The following is a 27858-nucleotide window of genomic DNA, read 5'->3' as shown; positions in this document are numbered from 1 at the left end:
GTGCCGCTCCCTACCTCCTCTCCCTTAGCCGGCGCCCCGGCCGGCGATGGCGGAATCGCCGCTGAAACGACCAAAACGTGACTAAGCCTCTTGACGTCACCGCGCCGTGAGCGCGGGAAAAAAAGAAAAAAACGCCGCACGCTCCCTTCGGACGAAGAAGACTCGTGACTCCGGGATTTGCGATAAGCTGCGCGGAGACGGGAAGTGGATGGGCTACGCGTGCTCGAGCGAAGTGTTTCGAAGGGCTGCTTAGGAAGATAGGCCGAAAGACGGCTGGGTCGCGAGACAAAAAGACCCGATAGAGGGGTACACAGTGCGTTGTTTGTGCCCCGCTATTCTTTTAAAGGGACATTAAAGAAGCACGTTAGGTTAAATTTTATTCCCGAGTTACGCTTCCGAAATAGTAAAACGACAACTGTTGTCGCGAGAGAAACCTTGGTAGGAGAGTAAAAAAAAAAAAAAAAAAACGGTCAACGAAAGACTGATGTCAACAGCACCGGGAAATTCGCGCGAAAGTTCGCCATGACGTCATCAGTCTTAACAGTGTCTAGCCGAGTCAATTTAATTGTGTACCGGTTGTGAAAGACTACGTTGCATTTTAAGCGAGCCAAGGTTTCTACCTCGCAAATTTTGATAATTTTTTCGAGCCGTACTTTGAGGCACACTGAAGAACTCAAGGTGATTTGGGTTATTCTGGAAAACGCAGACCAAACTTCCATTTCTTCTTTTAAATTTCGCGCCGAGACTCCAACGCCCGTAGGTACGTCAGTGTAACGTCATGAATTTCCACGTGTCGTCTTGTATTTGGGGCGTTGTGGTGCAGCAAAAGCTCAAGAAACTTGGTTAATTTGCTATGCTTTGACGTAAGTACTACTATGCTAATGCTCTAACGGTGATACCTTAATTGTTTTGTAGCTTTCGGTTCTTCACATTAGACTGAAGCTAACGCACGAGTTTCAAGAGCAATGCGACACAAAATCCGTGTATGCCGCTCAGGAGTCTAAGCGTTGTCTGTAAGAGTTACTACTGTGATATAAAAGTCAAGTGTCACTTAAGGAGGGTAATGTCGAGTCTGAGACATTTGCTCCGGTACAAGAGAATGATATACAATCAATAGAAGATATTTTATATTCTAGAATTTCTGGAAATACAAAATAGCAGGTTACACAGCAACGAGGCGTACGTTGGTCGAACAAACCCTCAAGTGATACAGACGCTGGCTGTGCTGTTCATAACTGCCCCGATTCACAATAATATCATAACGGAGACACGAGTCAGGCATACTTCGGAAGGAGGACAACAAGAACACTGGCGATATGAGTTGAGTGATGCGTTTATAGGAAATAAATTGTTCAACACAATAACCACCTCAGAAATCAGACCTCCCAAAGCCGACCCCTCCGCTGAACCAGCGAACTTTCCACGCAACATGCGATGCAGAGCATTTCACAAATGCAGCACTCTGAGCTCACGCGAAAGTTTGCAGGAATGGCGAAGTCAAAATTTATTGAAGACGTAATCAGCCCGTACATATGCCCTTTTAGTAAAATGATGTGAGCGCGCTAAAACACCTCTAATCACTGTCACCAGTTACCAAGCCGTACGATTGCTCTTCTCCTTAACCACAAGACAGTCGCATGCAACTCCAATGGTTCAGCAACAGCTGCTTCCACTTTGGTCTCGAAACTTAGCACGATGAAGCTAATCTTAGGGCCGACCCCACATAGAATGTGCGCTCAATAAACTGCTGTAAAATCCCAATAAACAAGCCCGGCTTATTTACAGGCCCCAATTGCGACTGTCTTACCTTTCTTCGCGTCTTCATCTCATAGTCTTCATTCGCAAAATCAACAGACACCCAGGTTAGTTTGATATGAAGAACCCCGAGACGTTTGCGCAGATATAGTTCGCGAATAACTCCATACTCAATCTCACGGGTCATTTGCAGCACTGCTGAAGCTGCAGGACTCCTTAGCCAATAGGAAGGCCTCTCGAGATGTGTCACGTATCACGTATCACGATGTGTCACGTATCGCTGCAACGTATCATGTACCAAGCAAAAAAAAACTAAACTCTCCATACCTGCCATTAATTAGACAGTTACGCCCGAAACTATATTCTGCTGCGCAAGGTTATTGCATGTGTGCGCCTTGTACCATCGGCAGCGCTGCAAACGAATCGTGCGATGGAGTATACAGCCCACCCTACGAAACGTTTCACTCCTGCTATTTATTAAATATTATTCGGTGCTTCAGAAGCTCTAACATCCCTCTGCTCACACCAACTTCGTGCGTCTGGTAGCTGCAGCCGAACTCCGATGAAGCCTGAACACCCGTCTGCTTCGTCTTACCTCCGTATTCTCAAACGATCCCCGGCTCGAAGCTCTTCCTCCACTCCATTAAGTTGATCACGACGACGCCCCTAGGCTGAAGAAGACACTACACTTCATAATAATTACCGTGGGGTGTCACTGAAAGTAGTGAGCACTTCTGTCGAGGGGCGGCGCTGCCGTCGACTTCTCAAGTCCCGGTGGAGCGTTGAGTGGAAGTACGTTCTATAAGACCGCGGTTAGATTCAACTCGTATAACCGCAGTGTGACAAAATTAATCCGAAGCTTCTAGCTATGGTAATCCATCAAACGAGGTCTAGCTTTTCCTTTGTAAACCTCTTCGAAATGCTATCAAAGTTCGTAAAAAAAAAATACACGCGCACGGACGCCAAACGTCGTGATAGAGACGAGAAACGCTGTAAGTCGCCACAATGGCAGATGCACCGCTGCGGGACGTAACTCCGTAAACTCGGGTGCGCGAAAGTAAGACGTACGGATTAAGATTCCGTGTCGCGCTGTAACAAATGTCTCGCTTACGAAATCGAAAGCGCGACCAAGCCTCTAACTGCGACATATATCGCGTAACGCTTATCCGGATGAATGAGTATGCGACTAGTGGTTGGCCTACTTGATGTGGGTTCATCTTGGAAGAAATGACCCAAGAGAAGACGCATAGGACTAGACGACCGGACAGGCACCTGTCCGGTCGTCTAGACTTACGACTCGTCTTATTTTGTTCCATTTCCTCCGCGATGTCCCCCAAATGAACTTGAGCAGTACTGTGAAAAGTCGATGCGAAGTTTTTTCACTTGCTCATTTTTGCGTTTGTAAACAGGCGACATGCCGGTCGCTGTTCTAAAACGACACGCTCTATGGGGGTCGGCCCCGTCCTGCAGTCGGCGTTCTTCACGAAGAAAAAAATATAATAAGGAGCGAGTCCGTCTCGAATGATCACCAAGTCGTGATCCGAGCGGGCGTTCACGGCCCTCTTGTGTGCACACAACTGCCGAGTCGGTGCACACAGGCAGCAGCGGCAGTAGCAACCAGAGGGGCCGCAGAGTTTCGTGCAGTCACCAGGGACGTAAGACGGATTGTGCGCCATCTTGTCAGATATAGTAGCACGCTTGACTCTTGAACGGAGATTTGCACATATAGTGTATAACGAATGGAGAATGACAGTTTGCTGTCGCCAATTCAGTATTGAAAACTGATAGGTATCGGCTGATCAACCTGTAGTATGAGTGTCGTACTGAGGCATTAACTCTGTTTTCGAGTGTGTAAGTGTGTAAGTGTGTAAGTGTGTAAGTGTGTAAGTGTGTAAGTGTGCAAGAGTAAGTTCTTTTCAGCGCCAAGGTAACCGTATTAGTAGTATCGTTTGAACAGCTTTTGCAAGAAGGTCTGTCATTTTTTTTTTTTTTTGAAGTCGCTTTAAAACAAACTAATAGGTGTTCTTTTTGTCTTACTTCAAAAGTATCATGTATGCTTATTAAATTTTAAAAATTAAGCGCATTTGTTTCTCACTTGTACTGCTTGTATTTGTGGTCGACAACTTCTTTAGAAAGAATTGCGACGCTTTCGCTCGTCTGCTGCACGTCATGTAGCTCGGGTCGTCTGTTCCAGTCTGGTTCCTTAAAATTTAGTTGTAAGTCGTAACTTGAGAAAAATAAACACTGGTAAATTATGTTTAACTTGTATCGTTCGTTTTTCTCAATATCAGAACGGCACACTCTACGAGGACGTCTTATTATATATCTTTCTTTTTTTTTTCTCGCATCATGCGGTGCGTAATGGAGACATGAGACGAAGGGTCCGAATTCCGATTCACAAAGCTGTGCGTTCTTAAAAAATCCCTGTCATCAAGCGGCCACCTTGCCTAATATTGTTTTATTATATGTCCACTGTACGGCGCTTTTTCTAGCATACACAAAATAATTCAGCACATAAACTACTTTTACTACGTCCCTAGTTAACCTAGTCACTACATCCCTAGCGAACATCTTTAAAAAGTAAAATCAGTAAGGCCCACAGTGTCTTTACGGCAAGAACGTCGGCGCTGAAAAAAAAATGTGCATTAGCTTGTCAGCTTTAAAGTACTATCGTGGGCATTAGCAAAAGGGACGGATATGCTCAAGCCTAGAGCAAATAATTTATGTGATTGGCCATGACATACGGCACATATTAATGTGGTGGATTAGAACGTGGACGTGTCATGTACCGTTCACTGTACTGGAAAAGTGAGTGGTATCATTGTATAAAATATATCAGCGAATCGATTTAATATTTCATGCTCGTTCTTTGAATTGTTTTCATGTTCAGATTGCATTTGTCCATGATAGTACGTCTTTAAAGCCTTCATCCAAATGCTTGGAGGCACTTACATGTGGGCATTAAATTCGCAATACACGCCGGTGTAGACAAAATGTTATTGCATCCACGTCTGCAGTTTATTCCTAGCATTTTTTTTTTTCAGACGATAGCAATAGAAAGACAGCCAATCACGTGTTTTGATCCATCACGTCTCGACATTAGCTTCGGATTTGGCTTGGCTTAGATTGAGTTCTACTGTCTGATTTGGTATATCCCTAGCGGAATATATTTTTGTCGCCGCATGATTCGAATACTGGCTTCTAGCTGACTTCGCAATGATTACTTATCTGTAAGACTATAACGCAATGCGGTGTCTCTTGTAACAGTTTCGTCCGCTGGCAGTGAGCTCTCATAGTACGAAAAAGTTAGAACAGACAGGAAAGTATTCCGCAGGAACCTTATTCAAGGCTCTTCGAGCTACCAGCAACTCGTCCGCAAATAATATTTAGCTCTGTCATATCATGCATGGCTATCAACCGTAACAGGTGTTTCTTTTTCCAGAATATACATATTTTATAAAAATTACATGTGGCAGATAGCACAATTATATTCATTCAGGTGGATTACTCGAAGAAGCGGACACGAAAAATTTAAATACATAATTGGAATTAACAAAATGAATTTCACTTATTAGGATTTAACTAATGAGTTTACGCCACATATTGAAATTTGCGAATTGTAGCCGGTGAGTTCACAATGCATTTTCACTTGGAAATAATTCTCAGAATGACACCACCTTTGAGATATTAATTCCCAAAGTATGCGACGAAATACAATAGCGTTCCAGTTATTATTGCGCTTGAATGCAAAAACATCGTTTTGTTAAAGAAGTAAGTGGAAAAACAATGCAATTTTACCGCAAGTTTTTGACGATGCATAGCTCTAAACCGGTGTCATGTGCTCATAATTCGTTCCAAGTAGATATGCCTAGGTAACCCAGCGGCTACAATTTGTAAATTGCAGTCTGTCCAGTGAAGTAACTATTTAGAATTTGATTAGCGAAATTTGTTAATTAGTATTTTATGCATTTAGATTTATTGTGCAAGTAATGTCCGCTTCTTCGAGAAATCCAGCTCAAGGATTAGAATCGTGTTACCTGTCACAGGCAATTTTCAAAAAAATCTGCATATCCTGAAAAAAAGAAAAACAGCTAGTGTAAGCCAGCACTGAAACACTCTTGTGCCGCATCCGTTCCGTCTTTGTTGATTACATTAAAAACACATCTAATCACTTGAGAACCCGTGTTTTTATTATTTTTTTAACGAGGATGCAGTGTTTCGTCCCTCCGAGTGTCGGTCATTTTGATTGTATATACAGAGCAGGTCCATAAATTGACACAACCATGCTCTAAGCGTGAACTTTACCGTGAAGACTGCGTGTGCAAGCAACATACAGTTTCTCAGCTTCTCAGCCTGGTGCTTGAAGCTGACACTCTTATTCTATTTCTGTGGTAGTTAGTCTTTCCGTTATATAAGCGTTCTTGCTATCATGCGCGCGACTCTCTCCACATCCATCGTGAGCTCGTACCAATTTGTCATTGCTGCTCCACTTGTTTTCTTTTTTTTTAACCTCACAGAATAGCACAAATTTCGCCTGCCACCGCGCTTTTCAGTGGTTGTTTCTTCTTGCTAGCACAAAAATGCACAGAGTCGTGCGAACGTTGCCCTGTGAACTTAATTAATGATAAGTGCCGATTCCCTTTATATCGAGGCGGCATTTATCGTATTTATTGTTCATTTATTTCATTTTTTATTAATTACAAGTAGTTGTACTTTACTTTCCCTAAATATGTCTGAAATATATTACGCCTGCCTATTTTGGTATTGCCTAAATGCCCATCTAACGCTATTTTCGTCGCGCATTTTACCGTATAAGCCAAGTACATGGCTGTTCTCCTCAATTTCTACTGCGAACACTTGACCGTACCATTACACCGCGTGAGTTATGAAGGTGTCAATCCCGCAAGCTAGCTAATTACAACGCCATACTTGTCGCTAGCAAAACTGCATAAAATTTTGCTGCTCACAGGAGCCAACAACACGGCGTGCGAAACGCGTTGATTGCGCGTTTCACTCACCGCGTTGTTGGCTTCTATGGGAGTGTGGCGACAGCAATCTTTTTACACTTTCCACGGAAATATATTCGCCACAATGTATACGGTACGGTTCACTGCTAAGGTAGACATCCGCTTAGTATTTCGCTACCAATTACAGCTGAATCACAATTATAGGCACTCAGACTGCATCGCAATGAATCAATCGTCCTATGACTAATTTTATTCTGTCGATAAACTATAAGCGTTTCAGTTTGGTTGGCTTTATTACCAGCTGGGTGGATCCTTTAGGAGTGAGATGCGTATCATCTTTGTAATACTTGTTAAGCGAACGGAAATAATCGTAGCCACGTCATGGCTACAATGACTGTTATATTTAGTTTTACTTCAACAAAATAAATCAAGCACTACGCGCTAGGTATACACTGGTTTTCGTACTTCGAGCGGACCCCAGGATCTCGGTAGGGTGCACGCGAGGCCCATCATAGCTTTCTCGACATCTCGTGGTCACTTTTGAGTTTGCTTTTCGTATTTGGTCCTTTAAGGTAAAGACCGGTAAGAGACACAAAACAATCCATTCCAAGCCAAACGCGAAGCCGCGCTAGGGCTCCGCAGGCGCAAATGGCCGCGAACTCTGCCGAGGGACGCCGCGACATCACGACTTCACTCAACTATAGTGTCCTAGAATATAATATAGTTCTAGAATAGTTATTCTAGTACACCATAGCCAAACGTACCGGTGACTGCACGAAACTCTTGTGGCGGCAGGCAGAAACAGCAGGGGCACAAAATTGAATAGTATAAAGAACGGAACAAGAAACACAAAGAAAGAGTCAATAAGGCAACGCACGTGGGAGAAGGGGGAGAGGGGGAGCATATAAAATGCGCATGCGCAGAGTGCAACGAGGTGAGGGGCGGGCCAAAACTCACTTGAGTGTGTTGTGTACAAACTGCTGGTGCGGGCAGGGCAAGCGGCGTCCAACTTGGGGCTCTGAGCGTTCATTTTCACTGCACGAGGAGAAGAAGAACGAAAACAATAAGTGCGGTGCGTCGGGAAATGCGAGAAATTGGGCAGGCGAAAAGCCTAGCGCCCTCTCATGGCGGGCGTGCGCTTTGCGCTGCGTAACCGAATGGACACAGTTTAAAATTTTGATCTCTCTCTCGAAAAAAAAAAAGCAGTCATCGGTTAGAATTTGATCGATATTTGCAATAGACCCATGCGGCAACATCTTCGGAAAGTTTGAGCACTGTGGTGATAACGTTCTAGGTTCCTGAGCACTTTGGTTACTTCAATGAGGTCTCACTGAAACAATCAAACTGCTCAGGAACCTACAGCGTTATTACCACAGTGCTCAAACGTTCCGAAAATGTTCTTGAAATCGGTCTTTTTTTTTCAAATATGAATGAAACCTTAATCGGGAACTCCAATTTTTCGAGAGATTTATTCTTTTTAATTGCGGTGTCCATTCAGTTACGCAGCGCCGAGCAGACGCCCACCAAGAAAGGGCGCTAGGAGTCTCGCGTCCGGCATTTTTGCGCTTATAAACAAAAAACAAAACGTTAAGGACAAAACGACACTGATTGGGAAGCGCTCATGGGCAGCAGTGATGTCGCGTCGGAGCTCCGAAGAGAGCGTGTGCAAAAAGCAAAGGAATCAAAGCAGGGATCACACAATGAATCAAGGTGGCGGCGAGATTTCACTGAAATAGGGAGGATTCGGGAAGCTTTGAGTGAAGGTGGGGTGCGCTGGGTGCTGGATTGGGGAAAAGGGAAAGGGGGCGTGATGTGGGGGAAGAGGTGCGCCGGGAACCGCGGCAACTACTCCGGAGCGCAATTATTAATAAATGTCGGCGGCGAGAACCCGAGGACGCGATGACAACTGGTATTAAAACGGAAGGCCAGAGGGATACGGCAAGGTGGCCGATGCGGTTGTTGCGAGCAGCCGTTGCATTCCACAACGACAGCGGTACAACTGCGACACCGTCTTCGGATAGCCGAGCCGATGGTGTCTTCGCGTTCCCCACTTGACGTCTTCTTATGTGCCCGGACTGCGTGCTTGCTACGCGTTTGTCTGCACGCGGCGAGGAAAAAGAAAAAAGAAAACGTTGCTGAGACGTTAATAAGAGACGCGGATGCCGGAGTGCCTCGACAGCAATGATGATTCGGAAGGGGGCGTTTCGTACCACGGGAAGACCTTGTCTCGGGAACGCACAGATGCGTTTGCCTTTTCGTGAATATGTCTTCACCCCTCTCTGGTACTGCCTCGCCAGACTTGTACCGTCTTCGAAGCAGACCGTCTTTGGAATGCAGGCAACTGTCTACTTCTATCTTCTTTTGTTTCTTCTAGCTGTATGTGTGACTGAGGTACCTCGTCGGCAGTAGAAAAGCTCGGATGCAATTACGTCAGCGATGACAAGCGACGGAATCGGGCAACTGCCTGTCACAAAGTTGTAATGGCTTCGTTTGTTGACGGTCGTCATCTCACGTTTTCGCTATCCCTTCAGTGCGAGACGAAACGCGGTACAGCTGCGAGGTAGTGTCACATCCTGACGCACTTTCAGAATGCTTGATTTGTCATTTGCAAAGACGAAACATCAACGCTCACGTCAAATAAATTTCGGGAGCATGTGGCCGATTTCAATTTCGGGACCAGAAGAACAACAGAGACTCTCCAGCCAAATTCGTCCGCTGGCGATCTCGAATAATTCCAGATATCGAACAAAAGTGACGTCATGTCAAAAGAGGTAGAAAGACTCCAGCATTTCTACATCGTTTTTGCTACACACAAGCTCTGAGCAACGGGCTTACGGGTAATCTCTGGATGACTACTTCGGTGCTGTAATGCTCCCAGGGTAAAGTTCCACAACACTGTTGAATTTGTCTATTTTGTCATCTCTGATTTGCTCACAGGGCGACTACGTTCTTCCCTGATTGGCTCAAAACGCCAACATGGCAGAACGTGAGAACACGACGGGGTTTGACGGTGTCCGGTGTAACGCCCCCCAGTCTGACAGGAGAGTAACGAACCCGGACGCACGCCATGTTATTGCCTCTTGAAGCCGCATAGTCTTCATTTTTATTGCGATAGCAATTATATGGACACTCTAGACGCATTTCCGCCGTCGCCGTCGCCGTGAGGATCCGTATAAAGTCCAAGGGCGATAACGTCGTTGCCGCGCGCCGTATGCTGCAAAAATAAAACCGCAGCCTTTCAGGCACACTCTTGGGAGCCTAAGACAGATTTCAAGATGTCGCTCGCTCCTGCTTAGCATGTACTTAACATACAGTTTGACCAATTAAGACCTCCATTGCTAAACTTCTAAAGCACAGATTATCGAAGTTCTCGAAGTCACTGACGCTATGACAAACCCCGCAGATTCGTGCGGCGTTTCGATGCACCTGTCAAAATTGCATTTTTCAAAAGCTCCAGGCGCGTTACGAGAGTTCTGAAACGTGACCCTGCCTCAGATCTTATCGAGACCTGAGTGTCATCGAACGATTCGACTAAGGCTGAACCTCGGTGTCAGTGTCACCTAGCTTGCCGGTTGGCGACAGCCATCCCACCGGACTCATCCAGCCTGACAACAATACCGTGACAAACCAACATTTATACAATCGTGTTTAGGCCGATGTGAGCTATAAAATGACAGCGAGCATAAAGATTCAAAAAGGAGAAGCAAGCGTGAAAGCTTGAACGCAAACTTGTCTCTTCCATAGCCCGTAACCTTCTGAAATAGAAATGACGCGGCCGCAATCTCGCGTTGACTAATCTTTAATGAACCTTAACAGCCCCGTAAAAATAGGCACGTTACAAAATCATTTCTCCGTAAACTTTGTCACCGTGAAGAGCCACAAGACAGGGACCGAAGACGCCATGAAACAACAGGATCAGAAAGGTGTACCTTTTCCATATGCTATGCTTTTCAGAGACTGGTATGTTCGTGTTTCAATGTGTTTTACGTATGCTACATGTGTTTGTGACACGTGCTTTGCGAATTTCTTATCATTTCCATACCTGCCGCGGCAGCTCCGTGGCTATATGGAGCTGCGCTGCTGAGCTCGAGGTCGCGGGTTCGGCCCCATGCGCGGCAGCCGCATTGCGATAGGGGCGAAATGCACGTTAAAGAATGCCAGGTGATGAAAATCTGCAGGACAATACTAATCTGGAGTCCCCCACTAGCGTAGTAGTCCAGGATAAGTATTAAGACCAATACGAATGATTGCCCCACTACGGCGTGCCTCATAATCATATCGTGGTTTTGACACGCGAAATCCCAGAATTTTTGTTTTCATCATTTTCATCTGTAGTAGCATGCTATAGGAGTACCGCCAGACAAACCTATATTTATATAAATACAAAATTTATGGAGGAGCCCCTTCTTCCTATCGCTCGGAGAGAACTTTTCCAGAAGCACTGTTTGTTAACGCAATTGGCGACGTATAAAATGTTGCTTACAGCACCAAAGATTGCGTATGTTGCTTCCTATAAGATGTAGAAGACGTCGCATCAGTTTCGAAGCTGACAACACGTGCAGTTCGCAAGCGCTGACTCCAGCGCTCCGTACTAAGTAATCGTGTGAATTATGCTGCAATATTTACCACCACCTGTGCGAGCGAGGACCGTTCGTGGCTATGAGCCATGTTTTTAGGCTACATAAAAAAAACAATATAATGCTATCATCAATTCTGTAGAATGGCAACGTGCGAGAACGTCCCCTGTTGCCGGTCAGACTGTGGCGTGTACAGCTTAACGCAGTGAATCGTACGGATTGTAGAAACCTGCTGCAGTCGATAAGCTGCAGCATTTTGGCGATTTGAACAAAAAAAAATGAAAAAAAAAGACCTGACTAGATTTTATTGATGTGGAAAGCTCAATAATGTGCTGAATACCCGCTAATCTTAGTTCACACAGTTATCGATCTTCTCTGCACTACGCAGCTCGAAGGAAACGGCGGAAAAACAATAACGAAGAAGAAAGAAAAAAGAACGTTTGCCCTATTTACGAGCCTTAATAGTCATGCTTAGCGCATATCGAGGAGGTAAGGCGTGAGATACAAGACGGCCACATCAAATCTGCACACAGCGAAACGATTATTAACTTTTAAAGCACAGCGACACGGAACAGTCTTCCTTTACCTCGCCCTCCGTATCAGCATAATTAGCACGAGGTGCACGTCTCACGAACTCTAACAGAAACACCAGAAAGAAATGCCGACCAATCGAGGTTTATCAGCGACCACATGAACGCTTGCTGGTGCGCTTCCGTGTCCCTAAACAGTCTACGACGCTTCGTTTCAACTGGTGAAAGCCACAAAAGACGCTATATCCTCAGGTCATCAATTCTATGCTTCAGTTTTACCGCGAGCTTCAAGTGGTCCTTTCCTGCAATCTGTTCCCGTCGCATTAAACTTTCGACAGACGTTTAGGCGCATGCACAGTCAACCACAAACGTTTACGTACCACGGGATTTCAGAAAACGTTCAATTCCCGAGCAGCATGTAGCAGTAGCCAGTAAAACTGTGCACGATAACGTTGTTAGCATATTCTAGTCGAGACCCGAAATTCAAATACCCGACTGCGTTGTGACGCTGCGGGGATATTCAGCTTTCTCCCAGATTTCGTGGTCCGTAATATTTTGTGGTTTACGAATGTACGCGAAGTGGTGCGTGATGAGGCGCGCACGCAGTTTTCTCTTTACGCGCTTTTGACCGCCGATTTTGACCGCCGTATACAGCAACTAAACATTTTAGGCACGAAGTAATGTCAGAGTGAAGAACACGTGGTTTGCGCATCGCCCTATGTGTCTTTTCAATCATTATTAACGTCCGTCACACGTGCCGTGAAGCGACTAACCGATCCGCCGTCAGGGTGTTCTCAAACAGGAAATGCCGCAGCCTATCGATAACAGGTACGGTTATCGATTGGCTGCCCATCGGCCAAACGCCCACCCCTCTTTCAAAGAGAGCATTACGTAAGTTACGTCAACAACGCGACTCGGTGCGCTAGTTGCTGTACATATTGTAAGAGTAAACATCGCTACGACGGGACGCTGTTCATATAGCAACGTTAATTGCACAAAGGGGTGGTTCATAAACCTCTTAAACGGCACGAAAAGAAGAAAACATAGAAGTTCGAAACCGAATCACAAAGGTTCGAGGTAGTCCATGGCTTACGCAATACACCAGTCGCACGCGGATATGCAATTTTGTCGCGCCTCGGCGCACGTCTTTGCTCAAAGCTGACGAGTCTGCTGCGCCCTCCCCCCCCATATGCGAGCGGGCCACGTGTTTCGGTGCCGACTCGGGAGGCGAACCTCGACCGCGGTCCTGCTGTGGAAAGGCTGTGCGCGCCCGGTGCTCTCATCATACCGCCACGGACCGCTGGCTACGGACACACGGGCTTCGTCGTTTCGAGACTAGAACCCCCCCCCCCCTTCCTCCCCCCCCCCCTCCGCTCTTCCCCTTTCTTGCTTGTCACTGCGCAGGCGGAGAACAGCGGGATCGGGCGAAGCAAGGCAGGCGCCCGGCTCCCCGCCCCGACTTCGTTGTCCACCGGTTGCCTCGGGAAACGGCGTGCATATACAACACACGCACACTCACGCGAGAGACGACGAGATTCAGCGGCGCACGCAGGCACGCACTTACACGCACTGTAAGGGTATACAGCGCCGAGAGGGGGGGTTGTGTACGCTCTGTCTTTCTGACACATACGACGCCGCGGCGAAGAGAATTAAATTCGAATGAGCGGATTTTAATGACTCCAAAACAACACCCGCGACGTAGGCGAAAAAGAGCAGTGGAATGGTTATAGCAAATCGAGGTTGTTCTCTTGTGGTAACATCCTCGCAACCTTAATTTATTACTTTTTTTTTCACCTCTTGCTATTTATCCTTTAGAGAAAACGAAAACACGGTTACCTGGGTAGCCGACAGTACGTCTGCGTTTTTGCACTGTGAATTTACTGTAGATGCATCAGCAAGTGAGCGACTAACCTGCTCTGAACGTGAGCTTCGGAGTTGACTGTGGAACTGCGATGAGCAGTTGTTAGTGTGCGATCTTGGAATACTACACTGGTGCAGAGAGCAAACAACACGGGGACACAAGAAGAGTCCTGTTGTCCTGTTATTCTTTCGTCATGTTTTCGCCACACTGGGATTCCAAGCAAGTTATTTTAGATAACCCGCGTTCAAGATTATCCACGGTGACAAAGTAATTGGACGGTGCCCACTTGCCTCACGAGCCCATACGTGCATTACTGCAGTTCCTGAAGTCGAGAGACCTCAGTGAGCGGCGGTGTAGTTTCGATGTGTCCCTACGGACGAAGCGAAACCCTCAGTGTTACCTCTGCTTTCTTTCTTTTCATTCACCAACTCCCCTGCGTATAGGGTAGCAAACCGAAGACTTGCGTCTAGTTGACCTCCCAGCCTTTCGTTCACTTTTCTCTTTCTTTCAATTTCTCTCGGTCATTCAGTGCAGAGTTTGGGAGTTCCACACTGAGACACAGAGGTAAACTGGGTGGGCCACCGGAGGATAATGTACGACGACAATGTACTGTGCTTTCACGTCCAAAACGAGCTCATGTCCACTGTACTGTGAGCGCACTGATGTTGTGGTACTTTAGAAAATGTTAAGAATGCGGAGCCTCACTTTCAGAGAAGAAATCGTCCTGACATGCGGACTCACAAGTCCATTGGACTGACCAGTAGAAGTGGCCACTCACACGCACATGACCACTTAAGAAACGTGACAGATAACGTGCAAAAACAACACAACACTTTTTTATCGCAATTGTGACGATTTGCCGCGATCAGAAAGTTTTACGCTATCATGATGGAAATTCCCCTAGTAAGTTGCCATCACAACGTAAAATTGGACATTTTTCGTGGCATGAAGTCACGGGCCTACAGAAGTTACGGGCCTTTCTACAGAAGTTTCGCTAGCTACTTCCAAAAAATGTTCCCGTGGGTACATAGCAGTGAGGCCTAAAACACGACAAAACATTTCTGTCATTGCGAGAAGATTCAATGTTGTGTTTCCTCAGGTCTGACCTTCCCTCACGTCAGACCCATTGTACTACGAGTCCTCGCAGTACAACGTCGCAGTGCATGTCGTCACGTGGCAAGTGTTTGTCGGGCGGGCACGGGAGCTCTGTGCATTACGACAGCACTTTTATATGACAACTTCTCATTGCGGAAGCGCAGTATTCATGTCTGTTAAGCAGACGACTGCGTCACTCTGACGCAACCTAGGTCGTCGTTCACTAGAAAAGCGAATACGTCAGCAAATAAGCCAGCGGTGGACCTGCATGTATTCCAAGTCAGTACCAGCTTTTTGAAAGCCGTCATTACATTTTGCCTTACAGAATATTGTAAAAGGCATAAGAATGTATAAAAATTTGAGTTTATCCTTTTTCTCTCTTTTCGTTAAGCTCGGAGTGATTGGAAGATTATTGTAAAAGGCACGAGGCCGGTGATTTCAAACCTAGAAAGATGTGACGGCATGCAAGGTGGCTTTTGGTACACCTAGACTGGAGAGATTAGTTCGGGCACGGCTGCGTTATTTGATGCTTTGCGTCGTCCCCTCTACCTTCGACCAGTTCTTTCCGCGCTGTACAGTGAACTAAGCCTCGCATCGGGTTTTTACATTCGCATTCTTTGCGCGCGCTGGGCGTCTTAAACCCGTTGTATGAAAACCACAAGGAGAATGAGAAAGCCACGGCGACGAGCGCGGTCTCGTCAATAAAGCGTTTTGGTATTCCCAGTAGTGAAACACTATAGAACGAAACTATAGCCCAAATTGCCGCATATCATGCCATGTTAATTCTCATCCATTCAACCAGCTTTTGCCTGACAGCGTTAAGACGACTGCCAAAAAAAAAGCATTTAATTCTAACTCATCCGCATCGATTCTTTGTGGGGTCGTGGATTTTTTCAACGGTATTGTGCATTGCATCCAGCGTAAGAAACAGAGCCACATCATCTAAAAACGCGTTCTTGTTTTTGTTTTATTTTGTTTTATTATTATTATTATTATTATTATTATTATTATTATTATTATTATTATTATTATTATTATTATTATTATTATTATTATTATTATTATTATTATTATTTCGCGAACTGTGCAGAGAAGCACGTAACCGGAACTTTGCTGTCTCTGGTTCTTTTTAGTTCAGTATTATAAGCACACGTCTGGCATGTAAGTCTCGAAGAAAACCTCGAGAAGAAAGCGTGCCCGCCAAGAAGTTTCAGAACAGCGAACCCGAACCCCCAGCATAAGTAAATATCTAAGCTGACGTCGCACGGAAGGCAACTGCAATGGCTTCCAGTGACTTGTCTTGGCGTGCGAGTAGGCTACAACCATGTTTGACTTCAGCACACGTCGTAGGTATATACAAATGCTTCTTGGACGACTGCCAACAAAACGGTGCGCTCCGCTGCTCGAAAAAAAAAAAAGGAGTCCGGCGAGACATTCGTTGCTAGTATTTTCAATGGCGAAACTTCACTGATCATTTTGCATGAAGCAGACGCCACAGAATATGCTGCAGTAATGTACGCGTATGACAGACTTGGCACCCTCACACTCCTTCGATTTTCCCCACTATACACACTTGGGTGGCATTCCGTATACTTGCTCTGCAAACTCTCGGTTCAATGCGCCTGCAAAACGACCTCTTCGAATTCGGACACGTCCGCGTGAAGCGAAGTGGTCGCTCAGTCAATCCGTCAATCCAATTCGCACGTGTTTTCTGTAAGCTATATGCAACTAAGTTCCGGCCATCGTTTTTTGGGAAATGTACAGTCAACCACAAAAGCTTACGGACCACGGGATCTCAGAAAACGTTCGAATTCCGAGCAGCCTGTAACAGTAGTCAATAAAACCGAGCAGCACAATGTTGTTCCCATTTACTGGTACAGGCTGTAAACGCGAATACTAGGCTGCATTGTGAGGGTGCGCCGATGTTCAGCTTTTTCTCAGATCTCGTGTTCCGTAAAATGGCGTGGTTGACTGTACTATCGAGATCAATTTTAGTTAAAAAAAACGGTATACACTAGCCACATTCTTTTTCACCAAAACTACAGACGCTTGTGAACTGGCTGCCATTACTGGTAATTGCAACGGCGTCTAATTTACCCAATTTTCCCTGTGTCAACGCTGCCACAATCACGAAGTCCCTCGGGAAAGGTGCTCCCGTGTTGCAACTAATATTCAGCTCGATAGCACATCGCCTATTACTTGCTTGTGGTTGGGCCAGCTGGTACGTGCTTCGTTCGGTGGAAAAGATTCAGAAACAAGTAAGAAAACGACCGGACGGAAAATAACGTGACCGTTTCGTAAGCAAGGTGCCAGCGTACACGAATACATTTGCCCACCGATAATAGACCAGATAGCAATAAACTTAATTGTCGAAATGCGCGCGTATTCTCAGAAACATGCAAGAAACTAATGTCCATTCCTGCACAGCCCCAGGGACGTATCACCGACACGAATCTCTAGTCTATTTCGGATGTTAATATGCCTCCATTATCTTGTGTACCAAGGCATCTTTGCTTTTGCCGGGTGTGTGGATATCAGAAAGACTTGGCTCACATGTGCAGGAACCACAACGCATAGGCTAATGTGCAGCAACCTTGAGCTTGATTTGAAACCTCGTTCTCCCGTGCTCTGTCATTAACACAGCGGCCTCTTTGGCCAATATGTGCGCGGAATTTCATAGACAACACTGACGGCGCAGGTAACGTATGAAATAATCAATTAATAGAATTCAGTTTTATTTCAAGACCTCTAGGGTCGTTGAGGACCGTGAAGAAACGTGCCGAAGTCCACGGCCCCATTTTATCGTGCTTCTTCCAATACGGGGGCAGTTTCTGCGGTATTGAAATGCGTTCGCACAAGCCAGCTGCCGTGGTGCCAACAGAAAAATAGGTACCACGTACCTGTGCACATGCCGGACAATCAGTGACCATTTATCCACTAGCGGCTTGGCTTTCTGGTTTCCCTTCAAATTTTGAATGACAGTGTCAGGTACTGAAACCATGACGGAGCAAGGATACCCGGCTGAACCTAGCCGTGTTATACCTGATGGTTAAAGCTTCCCTGCATCACGTGGCAACAAGATTTTACTAACGCCACCTCAAGATAGATGGATGCAATAGCCCTCGTGACAAGTTTAGTGTGGGCAGAGTCAAACGGTAAAAGCTCCTTGCGTGAGCATGGACAGTATGCCCGCAGATTTGCCGCTAAACAAGGACAGGCTCACGTATAAAAATGTGTAAGTCGCGGTCAGATAAGGGTTAGCTTATCACTAGAACGTTGCAAGGTCCTAAGAACGTTGTCAATATACTAAACGCATTCGCATCGTCAAGGGCCCGAGTTATCTCTCGGGCAATAGCAGACAAAAGCATGCTACATAAAACTGGCGCGACGCATTAACCAATGCAGATGTATTTACCTTGTATGCAAATTTGATCACTCTAACAAACAAATAGAAGTTACGTTGCATAAAAATTAGGCGGTTACGAGCAGACCGCGCGTGAGGCACTGCCGGCCAAGCGCCCGCATGTTTCTATTAAAACATATTTAATTTGGCGTCTCCTCCTACGTAATGGCTCCCACACACGCATGTGTCAAGGCGTCTGTGCAGTACTACCGCGGTTGATTGCGTAGGAAGTAGCCTGGAGCTGTACACGTTAGTAATAGTATTACGACAACACAGCGGGCTGCGTTAAAATGTCACAAGAAACCGTCTCTGCCCGATCCCGGTGTTTTTTCGTTCGATTTCGCGGAGCCGAGTAGCTGCACCCTAATTCGTCGTCGTCGTCGTCTTCTCATTGATTACAGCATGGACACTGGCCACTCCAATTTTACCGGTTGAGAGCAACGCCAACTATGTTTCTTTGTTCGCTAGCTATCTATATGCTCTTGTTTCCAAGATGCTCGAGCACTGGACGTCATTATCCGATGCATGCGCTTCGCTCGCGCCCCTCACAACCTGCCATGCCTACACCTAAAGCATCTCCTGCATCGTCTGTTCGATGCAGGAGAGCAAGGTCGACGGTGACGAAGTGAAGAGTAAAGTGATGTGCTGTATATGTTTCCTGTGGTACCATGAATTCGCGTGTGTTGCGTGAGCTCACCATGTGTTGTGCGTGTAACTTTGGAGCTCCGTGCTAATCTCCGAGTGGATGACCATCCTTCGCTTTCAAGATCGTCAGATGATTCCGTGAGGCTACCATCAGTGTCGCCATACCGCGTCATCAGTCTAGCTAATATGTGTCATAAGGTATACCGCTTATAGTTCCCGCGAAACGAATTCAATCCGTAATAAATTCATTTATTGGTGTTGTAGAGGCAACGAATTCGTAAACACGTGTACGAATACAGGAAGAGACACACGCAAGAGCTGTGCTTGTCTGTTTCTGTACTCGTACATGCGTCTGTACGAGCGCATTGCACGTCTCTGCAACAACAATGGCTGACCAATCAACGCACCGATATCCCCTTACTAACTGTTGGAATCCTTGCAGCGGGTTTGCAGGCTTAAAGGCGAACGATAACACCAAATAACGAAAAAAAAATCATGAGCTATTCCGCTCTGCGAAGTTGGATGGCCAGCGAGGCTGCTTAGCGCACGACACAAAGGTGACGCGGAATTTTGAACAAAGGTACGAACATCGATGACCATCTGATCGGTGGTCATCGTGACGATAGGTACGCACACACATTCGCGTATCACCTCTGTTATTAAATCTGTCCGTCACGTAAGACAATGAATGGCTATTCTCTATATGCTTATAGTGGTATTTCTGAGCGCACTATTTAGATGCCTTTTGTTGACATCCTCTGAATTATTTACCTTTAGGTGTTAAAACAGTTATCAAACTTGTAACGTTGTCTTGTTCATTCAATTGCTCTGCTCTGGTTAACAAGTACGTACAGTATACTTTACAAGTTTAAGCATTCATTACATACATGTTTCTGTGGCGTTAATCTTGTGAGCAGTTGCATGCGGCGCCATTATTCTCACTTTTTTTTTCTTTACATGTGCTGTTAGGACGTTGAAGGCTTTAAAAAACGGTCTTCTTGCGGTTTATATGTCCCCCTCCTCCATATGGTAAATGGGAAACAAGAAAGACGTCTCTCTCTCTCTCTCTCTCTCTCTCTCTCAGAGCATTCTGAGAGTACCAGCCGAATGCACCGTTAGTAAGCAACAACAACGTTGGCACACGTGTTGTGAGAACTCGAGTTCCTGCTTTCCGCATCCAGCTGCACGGTGTGAAGCCGAAACCCGGGCACAATCGCCGGCGTGTATATAAGTGCGCGCGTTCGCGCTTCCTGGGGAGGGGCACTCTGCGTCTCCGCATACACTCTCGCAGTATCCGTACAGAGTGGCCGGTTGCGCTCTCTCGGGCCATGGCGTGAGAGGGGGCCGGATCACGAAACGTGCACCGGCACTACACCGGCCAGCTAGGCCAGCCAGCGGCCAGCCGTATAGCAGTAGGTCGACGCTATTTCAGCACTCCCGAAACGGCTCCTCACGCTACCGGCGATGGCTCGCCATGGCCCGCTCCATTCTTGTTTTACCTTTCTTTGTTCTTTTCATCCTCTTTGTCTCGGAGCCACTCCGGGCTATACCCCGCTCCCCAAGGCGACGGTGTAGCGCACAAAGACAGTACGTGCGCGCCCCGTGGGCATCGGGGAATCTAACAACGCGAGCCGCAACTTGCTCTGCGGTTCCTGTACAGTCGAGGTTGCAAGCGGCTCGCGCGACATTTCTGAGGATGTAGACGCGAACGTCGAGGGAGCTGGCGTTCGTATACACGGGACCCACGCTGGCGAACGAGTACTATACGTTGCCCCGAACGAGTCGGGGGAGTCATTCGTGAGCGAAGGTGTATAAATTTAGCCGCACGGAATGTAGGTGCGCAGCGGTACTGTACAGGTGTATACGTAACCCTCGGTTGCAGCTACGTTTGAGCGAGACCCAGCGTGAGTCTGGAGCAGCAGTGTTTGAGACCAGTCAGTAAGCCGCGCGTATACCTTATGATAAAAGCGCTACGCGCCCTAATTGTTGGCAGGTTACGCCTAAATAAACGCCTAGGTTACGCATAGGTTACGCCGAGGTTACGCCTAAACAGACACAAGCATGCTTTCGTTTGATGGAGCGCGCTGCCTGTGTGCTATATGCATGTGTTCGCCTATTACTTCTCCTTCGAAGCATGAAATATGGTAGAGGCGGAGAGAACCAGGTACCAAAAAAACATTTCTACGGTATTTTGCCGATGGCCTATATGGTTTAGTTGACCTTGCAGCGTCCTCGCCGTTTCTACGACCTCGCTAAGTGTCACAATGCGCCGTTTCCTACCATAAAACGACAAAGTAAGTACAGCTCTGCACCATGCATCAGTGTAGCAGCCGCCGCGCCAAAAAGTGCACAGGTAATGCGCTATATGTGATTCGAGGGCCATAAATGCACGTTAACCATACTGTTGTAAGCATTTCATGCTCCCAACAACCCCCGCCATATTCAAGAAGTGAACTAAAACGTGCACGTGCTCCGTGAACGTGAAATATTGAATGATTCCGGTATGATCATACAGAATCCTACATAAAAGTTCATAGGATTCCACATGGTCATATGAGAGCTTCTCGACATGCATTTTATGAATCATGTATTATATATTATCATGACACATCATATTATCATGACACGAACGGAAATTTGTTTGATTTCCTTTGTTCCCCCGTCTTAAGCGCAACTGATGCCGATTTCACACCTAAAAAAAAAAAAATTCGTCGGCCCTTTTACTCCGTGAAGATGGATGATGAGCGAAGCTTGTCCCTTTGTATACCTAACCGCCCCCTTTCCCATCATCAACTTTATGTTTACTGGAATGTGCCCTTGTTCTTCATCCTGTCTTAGAATATCTTCATTCATTCATACTTGTGTCGCTGTTCGTCGGAGCGGATCACACTCGTCGGCGTGGTTAGCAGTTTACTCGTCGGCTTGGTTAGCAGCATCCGCCCGTCATTGCCGCTTGCGATTCTTCGAAATTAAATTGCGTCAAAATTAAATCTGTCCGTCACGCTCATACCCCCGCAAACGCGGTCTCCCCATTACGACGACAGAAGAGAAGTGAAATTCTACGCTGGAATGATGAGCGGCAATGGAACCACTGTGGAAGAAGACGACGACGACGACGAACGCGGGAGCAGTGGCACGAGCGCGTTCGCGCGGTTGCGCCGAGGGGCGCCAACGAAGTTATGAAAATGTTATGAAGTTATGAAGAAGTTATGAAGGAGAGACGGGCACAGGCGCTTGCACGCATCTCACTGTCTAGCATCACGTGCATAAATCTACGTGCATACTTGCTTTCACATCAAGCTACATCGCCACTGTTGCAATGTTCGCTCCTCGCGTTCTTGCATAGTAATGGTACCTTACGAAACAACAGTAAGCCCTAAGATAACGACGTCACTGGGGAAAGTTGATCGTACTGTCATTCATGGCAGTCAAACTGATATAAACTTTTTTTTTTTTGCAGCTTACAACTGCGGGCTTCGTGTGCTGGCTCTGAGGCGAGTAAGCGGGAGAACGCTGCCGTCACAATTAACAAAGCAATTAGTGACGCTCGACTAATGTTGATGACATCCGTGAGTGGCTGCCTCATCCGTCACTTATTATCACGTGATACAGTCATCTTCCGGAGACACACAGTGTCATTCCCCAGCGATTTCAGTCTGTCCAGATACGAAAGAAAAAGCATGCGCCAGTATCGTGCGGATTGCTATGAACTGCTCTAAGATGCGTGCACCTGCAGCGGTAACAATTACGGATAAGGTTCGAATAAAGCTATATTTCGATTAAGGCGATACCGCTAAAACGAGAGCTTTATTGCGGATCCTTGCAATGAAGAGGGAGCCGAACAAGGGAAGATATTCTTTTCACCAGAAGTCAGTCACAGGAATGATTTGGCTGTCACATCCCCTATAAGATCTTTTTTTCTTTTTATGAAATGAAAGGCATTGATAAGTTGCCTCTGCTAGTAATCTGCTGAGTGAATTAAGCGAATAATCCGTATTTAATTGACTTGTATATACGGACACGTGTCGTAACCTCTGCACTTGATATTCTCACATTCGGCGTTGCTTTCTTCATCTTCAGTATACCCGGTCATCGCTCAACCCGTCAACAGCATCATTCTCTAGTTGAAACGTCAGAAGTGGTGACTTCCTCGTAAAATACGTGCGTATATTGTAAACCATGGCACATGAATACTCCAGTTAATGTCGAACTACTATAGGAAACAAGCTGAAGACCCTGCTTCCCAAACTGCCACCAATACCTTAAGAATTCCATTTCAGCAATAATATTTCTGCAAAATGCGACGCTGATTTTTTTTTCTTTATTCTTTTATAGAAATGAGTAAACGTGAGGCACGACGAAAAAAAAAGAAAGTAAACAAAAGGCATCGTTAAAAATTACACAGGGGAGACTGAAGACCAAAAAAAAAAAAAAAATAACGAAAGAATCGGGCGAGTTCGTCCATTATAATTATGGGTACATCAGTTTAGCACTCGACATCGTTGTCACATTCGCGAAAATGAATTCCGGCACGTGTCGCTCATATAACACAAACGCAGCCTTCGCCCCGATGACTACAGGGATTAACGCGTTTGGTTTAGGCGTGTCAGGAAGCGCCATCCCGGGAGCAAGCACACTTCTACAGCAGCACGCATAGGCGTCACGGAAGAGAAAATGCCCACCCGCAAAACGCGCATAAAGAAAATACTAATAAATAAACGACCGGCCGAAAGCCCGCCTTCAAGGAAACCCTCAAGAAGAGGCTAAAGGGAGTGAGGGGATCCATTAAAGCGAACAGCGCGAGGGAGAGAGACGTGCGCTGTTGTAGGGCTTATAAAAGACGGGAAAGGGGTGAATGACGACGCGAGAGAGTGAGAGATACGACGTGGAAATGAAGGAACGAGAGCGCACTGTCGAGGTGTGGAGGAGAGAAGGGGGGGAAAGCGGCCTGGGAAGCGGCAGCTGCTGAGTCAGCCTGTGTTTGCGCGTCGCCATGGCGACGCGCATCGCGTGCAAGCCGCGCGCGCTTCTTTCCTAACCCCCCGCTCCCCCTCCCACCCGCTCCCCCCCTTCTCTACTTCCCCATCGCTCCGCGCTCCCGAACCCCCCGGCACCCGCAACTAGCTTCGAGGCGGCTGCAAGCACCGAAGCCAGCCGCGCGCCAACAGCAGCGATGGCTGCGCGTAGCAGTGGGTTTTCCCCCTTTCACCTCCCCCTCTGCCTCTCTCCCGCGCCGTACCTCTCCCGACGCTCCTGGAAAACCCCCGAAAGAAGAAAGAAGAGACTTGCACAAACAGTTATGGACAGAGAAACGCGGTACTAGTGTCGCGCTACTTCGCTCTATCTCCGCGCACCGGCCACCACGTGTGCCGTACTCTCGCATAAAGAGGGGGATTCCCGAAGGAGAAGAAAGAAGGAAACCTACACCGACGGTAATGGACAGAGCAACGCGGCGCTACTGTCGCTCCTTCGCTCTATCCCCAAACACCGGGCGCGCGCGCCGTACTCTTGCATAAAGAGGGGTTCGTCGACGACGTCGCCTACTTTTTGGCACGCGGACGGCGGGGCGGACTCGTTCCGTTCGTCCGTCCGGCCGTGCCCTGAACGAGTGGTAGTGGTAGAGAGCGTGCGTGTGTGTGTTGAAGAGCGGCGGCAAGGGAGAACGCTCCCAAGTGTTTGCCGCTTTTGCAACAAAACAAAAAAAAAAGGGGGGGGGGGGGGGGGGGACGCTGCGAGTTCTTCTACTGCTGCTGCTCTAGAGAGCCGGCCGCCCCGCTGCCTGCGCCACTGTTTCGTAGAAAGGAAACGAGGGTTGCGGGAGGAGGGGAAATAAATATTTAAAACCGTGCGCGCGCCCGCCACTCGCCTATGTCTGCCGTTGAGCGGTGACTTTGCCTCCGCAAGACACGCGCACTCGAGGGGGAAGCTTAAAAAACCGAAAGTATGACAAAAAAAGTGAAAGTGGCGCAGAATGCAAGTGGGAAATGCGGCGACGAGATTGCGTGGTGGACCGCCCTGAGAAGTGACGGGAAAATATCGCGTTTTTTTTTTTCCTTTTTTAAACAGAAAAGACAGGTTTGAATAGCGGAGAAAGAAAATGGAGAGGGAGAGGCAGGGAGGTGTACGCGTGGAGTTAGGTGTTGGGGAGTTTATTCCTCATTTAAAACGGCACGTCAGGAGGATGGGGAGGTGCGGCGGTTGTAGCTGTGTGAGGCTGTTTGACGTTATGATGAAAAGCAGCGGAGAAAAAAAAAGCGTTCCCGACGGGCGAAAAGAAAAATGATAGAATTCGATAAGTGGGAAAACTACTGAAGAAAGCTCCTTTCACAAGTTGCACACACAAAAAAAACTTTACCGTGAGAGTTGTCTTTTCTTTTCTTTCAATTCTTTCCCCTAACAGTTTCACTCTAGGAGGGTGAGCTTAGCTACTTTGAACAGTTCTTTTTTTCTTTTCTGTAACAAAAATAAAACTTGTGCTTTAGAACTATAAAGACAATGTGAATTAGCACTGGTCCGCGGTTCTACGTTCTGGTAGCGCATGTCTTTGTTAGAAAGTTCCTGTTTTCGTCGGCCATCATCTTACTTTTAATTTGCCACTTTTGCTCGCTTCTTGCTTTCTTATCATTCTTTTTTTTTCGATAAGTTGTACCATCCTTTCATAGCTCTCAGGGGCACGTGTAGACGCTAAACATGTGGCATTATCAAGTCCCTCTTCTTCATAATCATCCTTGTTTGTTTGTTTTTTTCTCCCCCGCTTCCTCCTGCGTTTCATTTTTCTGTTGTTCTTTAGCTGTTGTTCTTATTTTCTCAGCTACTTCTTCACCACCATTATACTTTTATTTTAGTAGTAGTGAAAGCTGGACTAAATCAAACTAAGTTATAACACACGACTACAAAGAGAGAAAGAGAGAGAGAGGTGGCAATAAAAAGACTTTTTATGCAATCCTGTTTTATGCCGCTCACCTGATTTTCATCTATGTAATCGCACTTTTCATCGTGTCAGCCAAGGTGGTCGTAACTGCACGTTTTTGACACTGAATGGTTCTGAGGTGCAGTCGCGTTCATTATCAGCTGCAACACGGTGACCGTGGTTGAAGTGACTGCACGGCGGCGCCAAAGATACAAGAAATTGTAGAACTAAACAACGTTACTAATGCTGGTATTAAAGCGAATAGCTAAGCTCCTTCGCCCGTTATCGTGGTCGTTGGTTGTAACCGCCGATATAAAGGCGCTGATCGAAAGAACGCGTGTTCTCGCGCAACCCAGTCGCGGAGCGCGTTACGCCTTTGAGACAATAAAACTTCGGTTTGGGCTATGTGGAGTCTCCGTACCGTGCTACGAAAAATGAGCCGTTTGAATAACCGTTTATAACCAACCAATCTCCAACCGCACCGGTAGCAAGCGAAAAAGCGCAGCTTATTGCCCGCGCAACCGCAGCCTATAGACCTCGGTAGCTGGTAGACGACATCGGGCGGGAATCGCTACACGAGCGCCAGCTCCGCCGCATCTTCTCGACGTCATGCCGTGAAGCTGCACGCGCGCGCACACCCGGAAGCTGCGCAGGCATTGCTCCCATAAGCTCGCTTCGGTGGCCGAACGGATCACCTGACGGAGTGCGCTCACATTCTCATGGTTCCTCGCTCGTACAGTCAGCTGAGCGGTGTGCGTGCGGCTATATAACGGCTAGATCGAACAGACCGAGAAGTGTGCGCAGGCGCTTTCGCATGCCCTCGCCGATCGATGGGTAAACACGGAGTCCCGCGTGGACCTCGAAACACGTGCTGCCGACGCCGCGTACAAACACCGCGCGTACGTCTTCTCGAGGCCACTGGCTGCGCAGGTCCGTTTGCCTCAAACGCATTTTCACGCAAAATCACGAAACGGATACGCTGTAAGAGTGAGTGTGCATGCACGGAACGCACAATTCGAGGAGGAGGAGGAGGAGGAGGAGGAGGAGGAGGAGGAGGAAGGAAAGGCAGCGAGGTCAACCAGACGCATGTCTGGTTTGCTACCCTACACGGGGGGAAGACGTTTAAAGGGATGAAAAGAAAGAAATTAGAGAGAGGGGGAGGAAGAAGGTACTCTCAGTGTGAACACGGGCGGTTGGCCATCACTTCACAATCGGCCACCGAGGCCACTCGATTTCATGAATCGTAGCAATGAACGCGTCGCTTTGTAAGCCTGCGACGCGTGGGGCCATGGTCCAAGAATTTTTGTCTCTGAAAGTGCATGATCTGCTGTCTAATCGGTTTAACACACTCCGCAGAACGTCGCGTTAGATGTCATGAAGATTACAAAAACGCAACACGCGCTCGATCGTCTCTTCACAGTTACATGAGTCACAGATCGATGCGTCGGACATTCCTATAAGGAATGAGTATAGGCGTTCGTAAAAGCCACCCCTAACCAGAGGCGGCAAAGTTGCATCACGGCGGGAGAATTTCCATGGAATATGCAGCTTCAGTGTAGGATCCAGTCGGTGGAGGCAACAGTTCGAGAAAATCGGGGTGTTTCATGAAGTTTCAGTCTTGGTTTGAGCAAGTAAACGAGGACCCCTCGTAGCGTCTGTCCTTGATAAGGGTATATCAATTGTCAGGGTTTCTTCATGGGCTGACCGGGCGGCATCATCAGCAAGGTGATTACCGAGGAAGCCACAGTGCCCCGGAAGATATTGGAAGATGTTGTCATGTCCGTTTATGGGGGCTTGATGGAGGCCCTCTTTGGTCTCAAACACCAGTTGTTCGTGGATTTTGCGTCGTAAGGCTGACTGCAGACATTGAAGGGCTGCCTTGGAGTCACACAAATTACCCACATTCGAGGTTTTGTTTGTGCGTGTAATTAACGGCGGCAGGGCGGCAAGTTCTGTTGCCGTAGAGGTGGTTATGTGGGACACTTTGAACATCATTGACGAAGTAGGCAAGAAGAGCACGTAAGATGATACCAGACGAGGCGTGGTCATTCCTCTCCTCTAACGCAGCGTATCTCGGTGACACTTGCCAGGAAAACGCGTCACCACACTTGCTTT

General features: G+C 47.1%; 1 protein-coding gene across 2 annotated transcripts in view; it reads right to left on the bottom strand.

Moving 5' to 3' along the window:
- The window catches only part of LOC119432998 (homeobox protein onecut), a 161321-nt gene that overhangs the window by 111854 nt on the left and 21609 nt on the right, over positions 1–27858 (bottom strand). For both annotated transcript variants that reach the window (XM_037700148.2, XM_049658477.1), the window contains exon 2: positions 7680–7757. In XM_037700148.2, coding sequence (XP_037556076.1) covers positions 7680–7757 — 78 coding nt within the window. The remainder of the gene's footprint in view (positions 1–7679; positions 7758–27858) is intronic.

The sequence above is a fragment of the Dermacentor silvarum genome, chromosome 11 (genome assembly GCF_013339745.2).
Source record: "Dermacentor silvarum isolate Dsil-2018 chromosome 11, BIME_Dsil_1.4, whole genome shotgun sequence".
Taxonomy (NCBI): Eukaryota; Metazoa; Arthropoda; class Arachnida; order Ixodida; family Ixodidae; genus Dermacentor; species Dermacentor silvarum.
The sequence above is the reverse complement of the archived record's forward strand: the minus strand, read 5'-3'. Positions and strand labels throughout refer to the sequence as shown.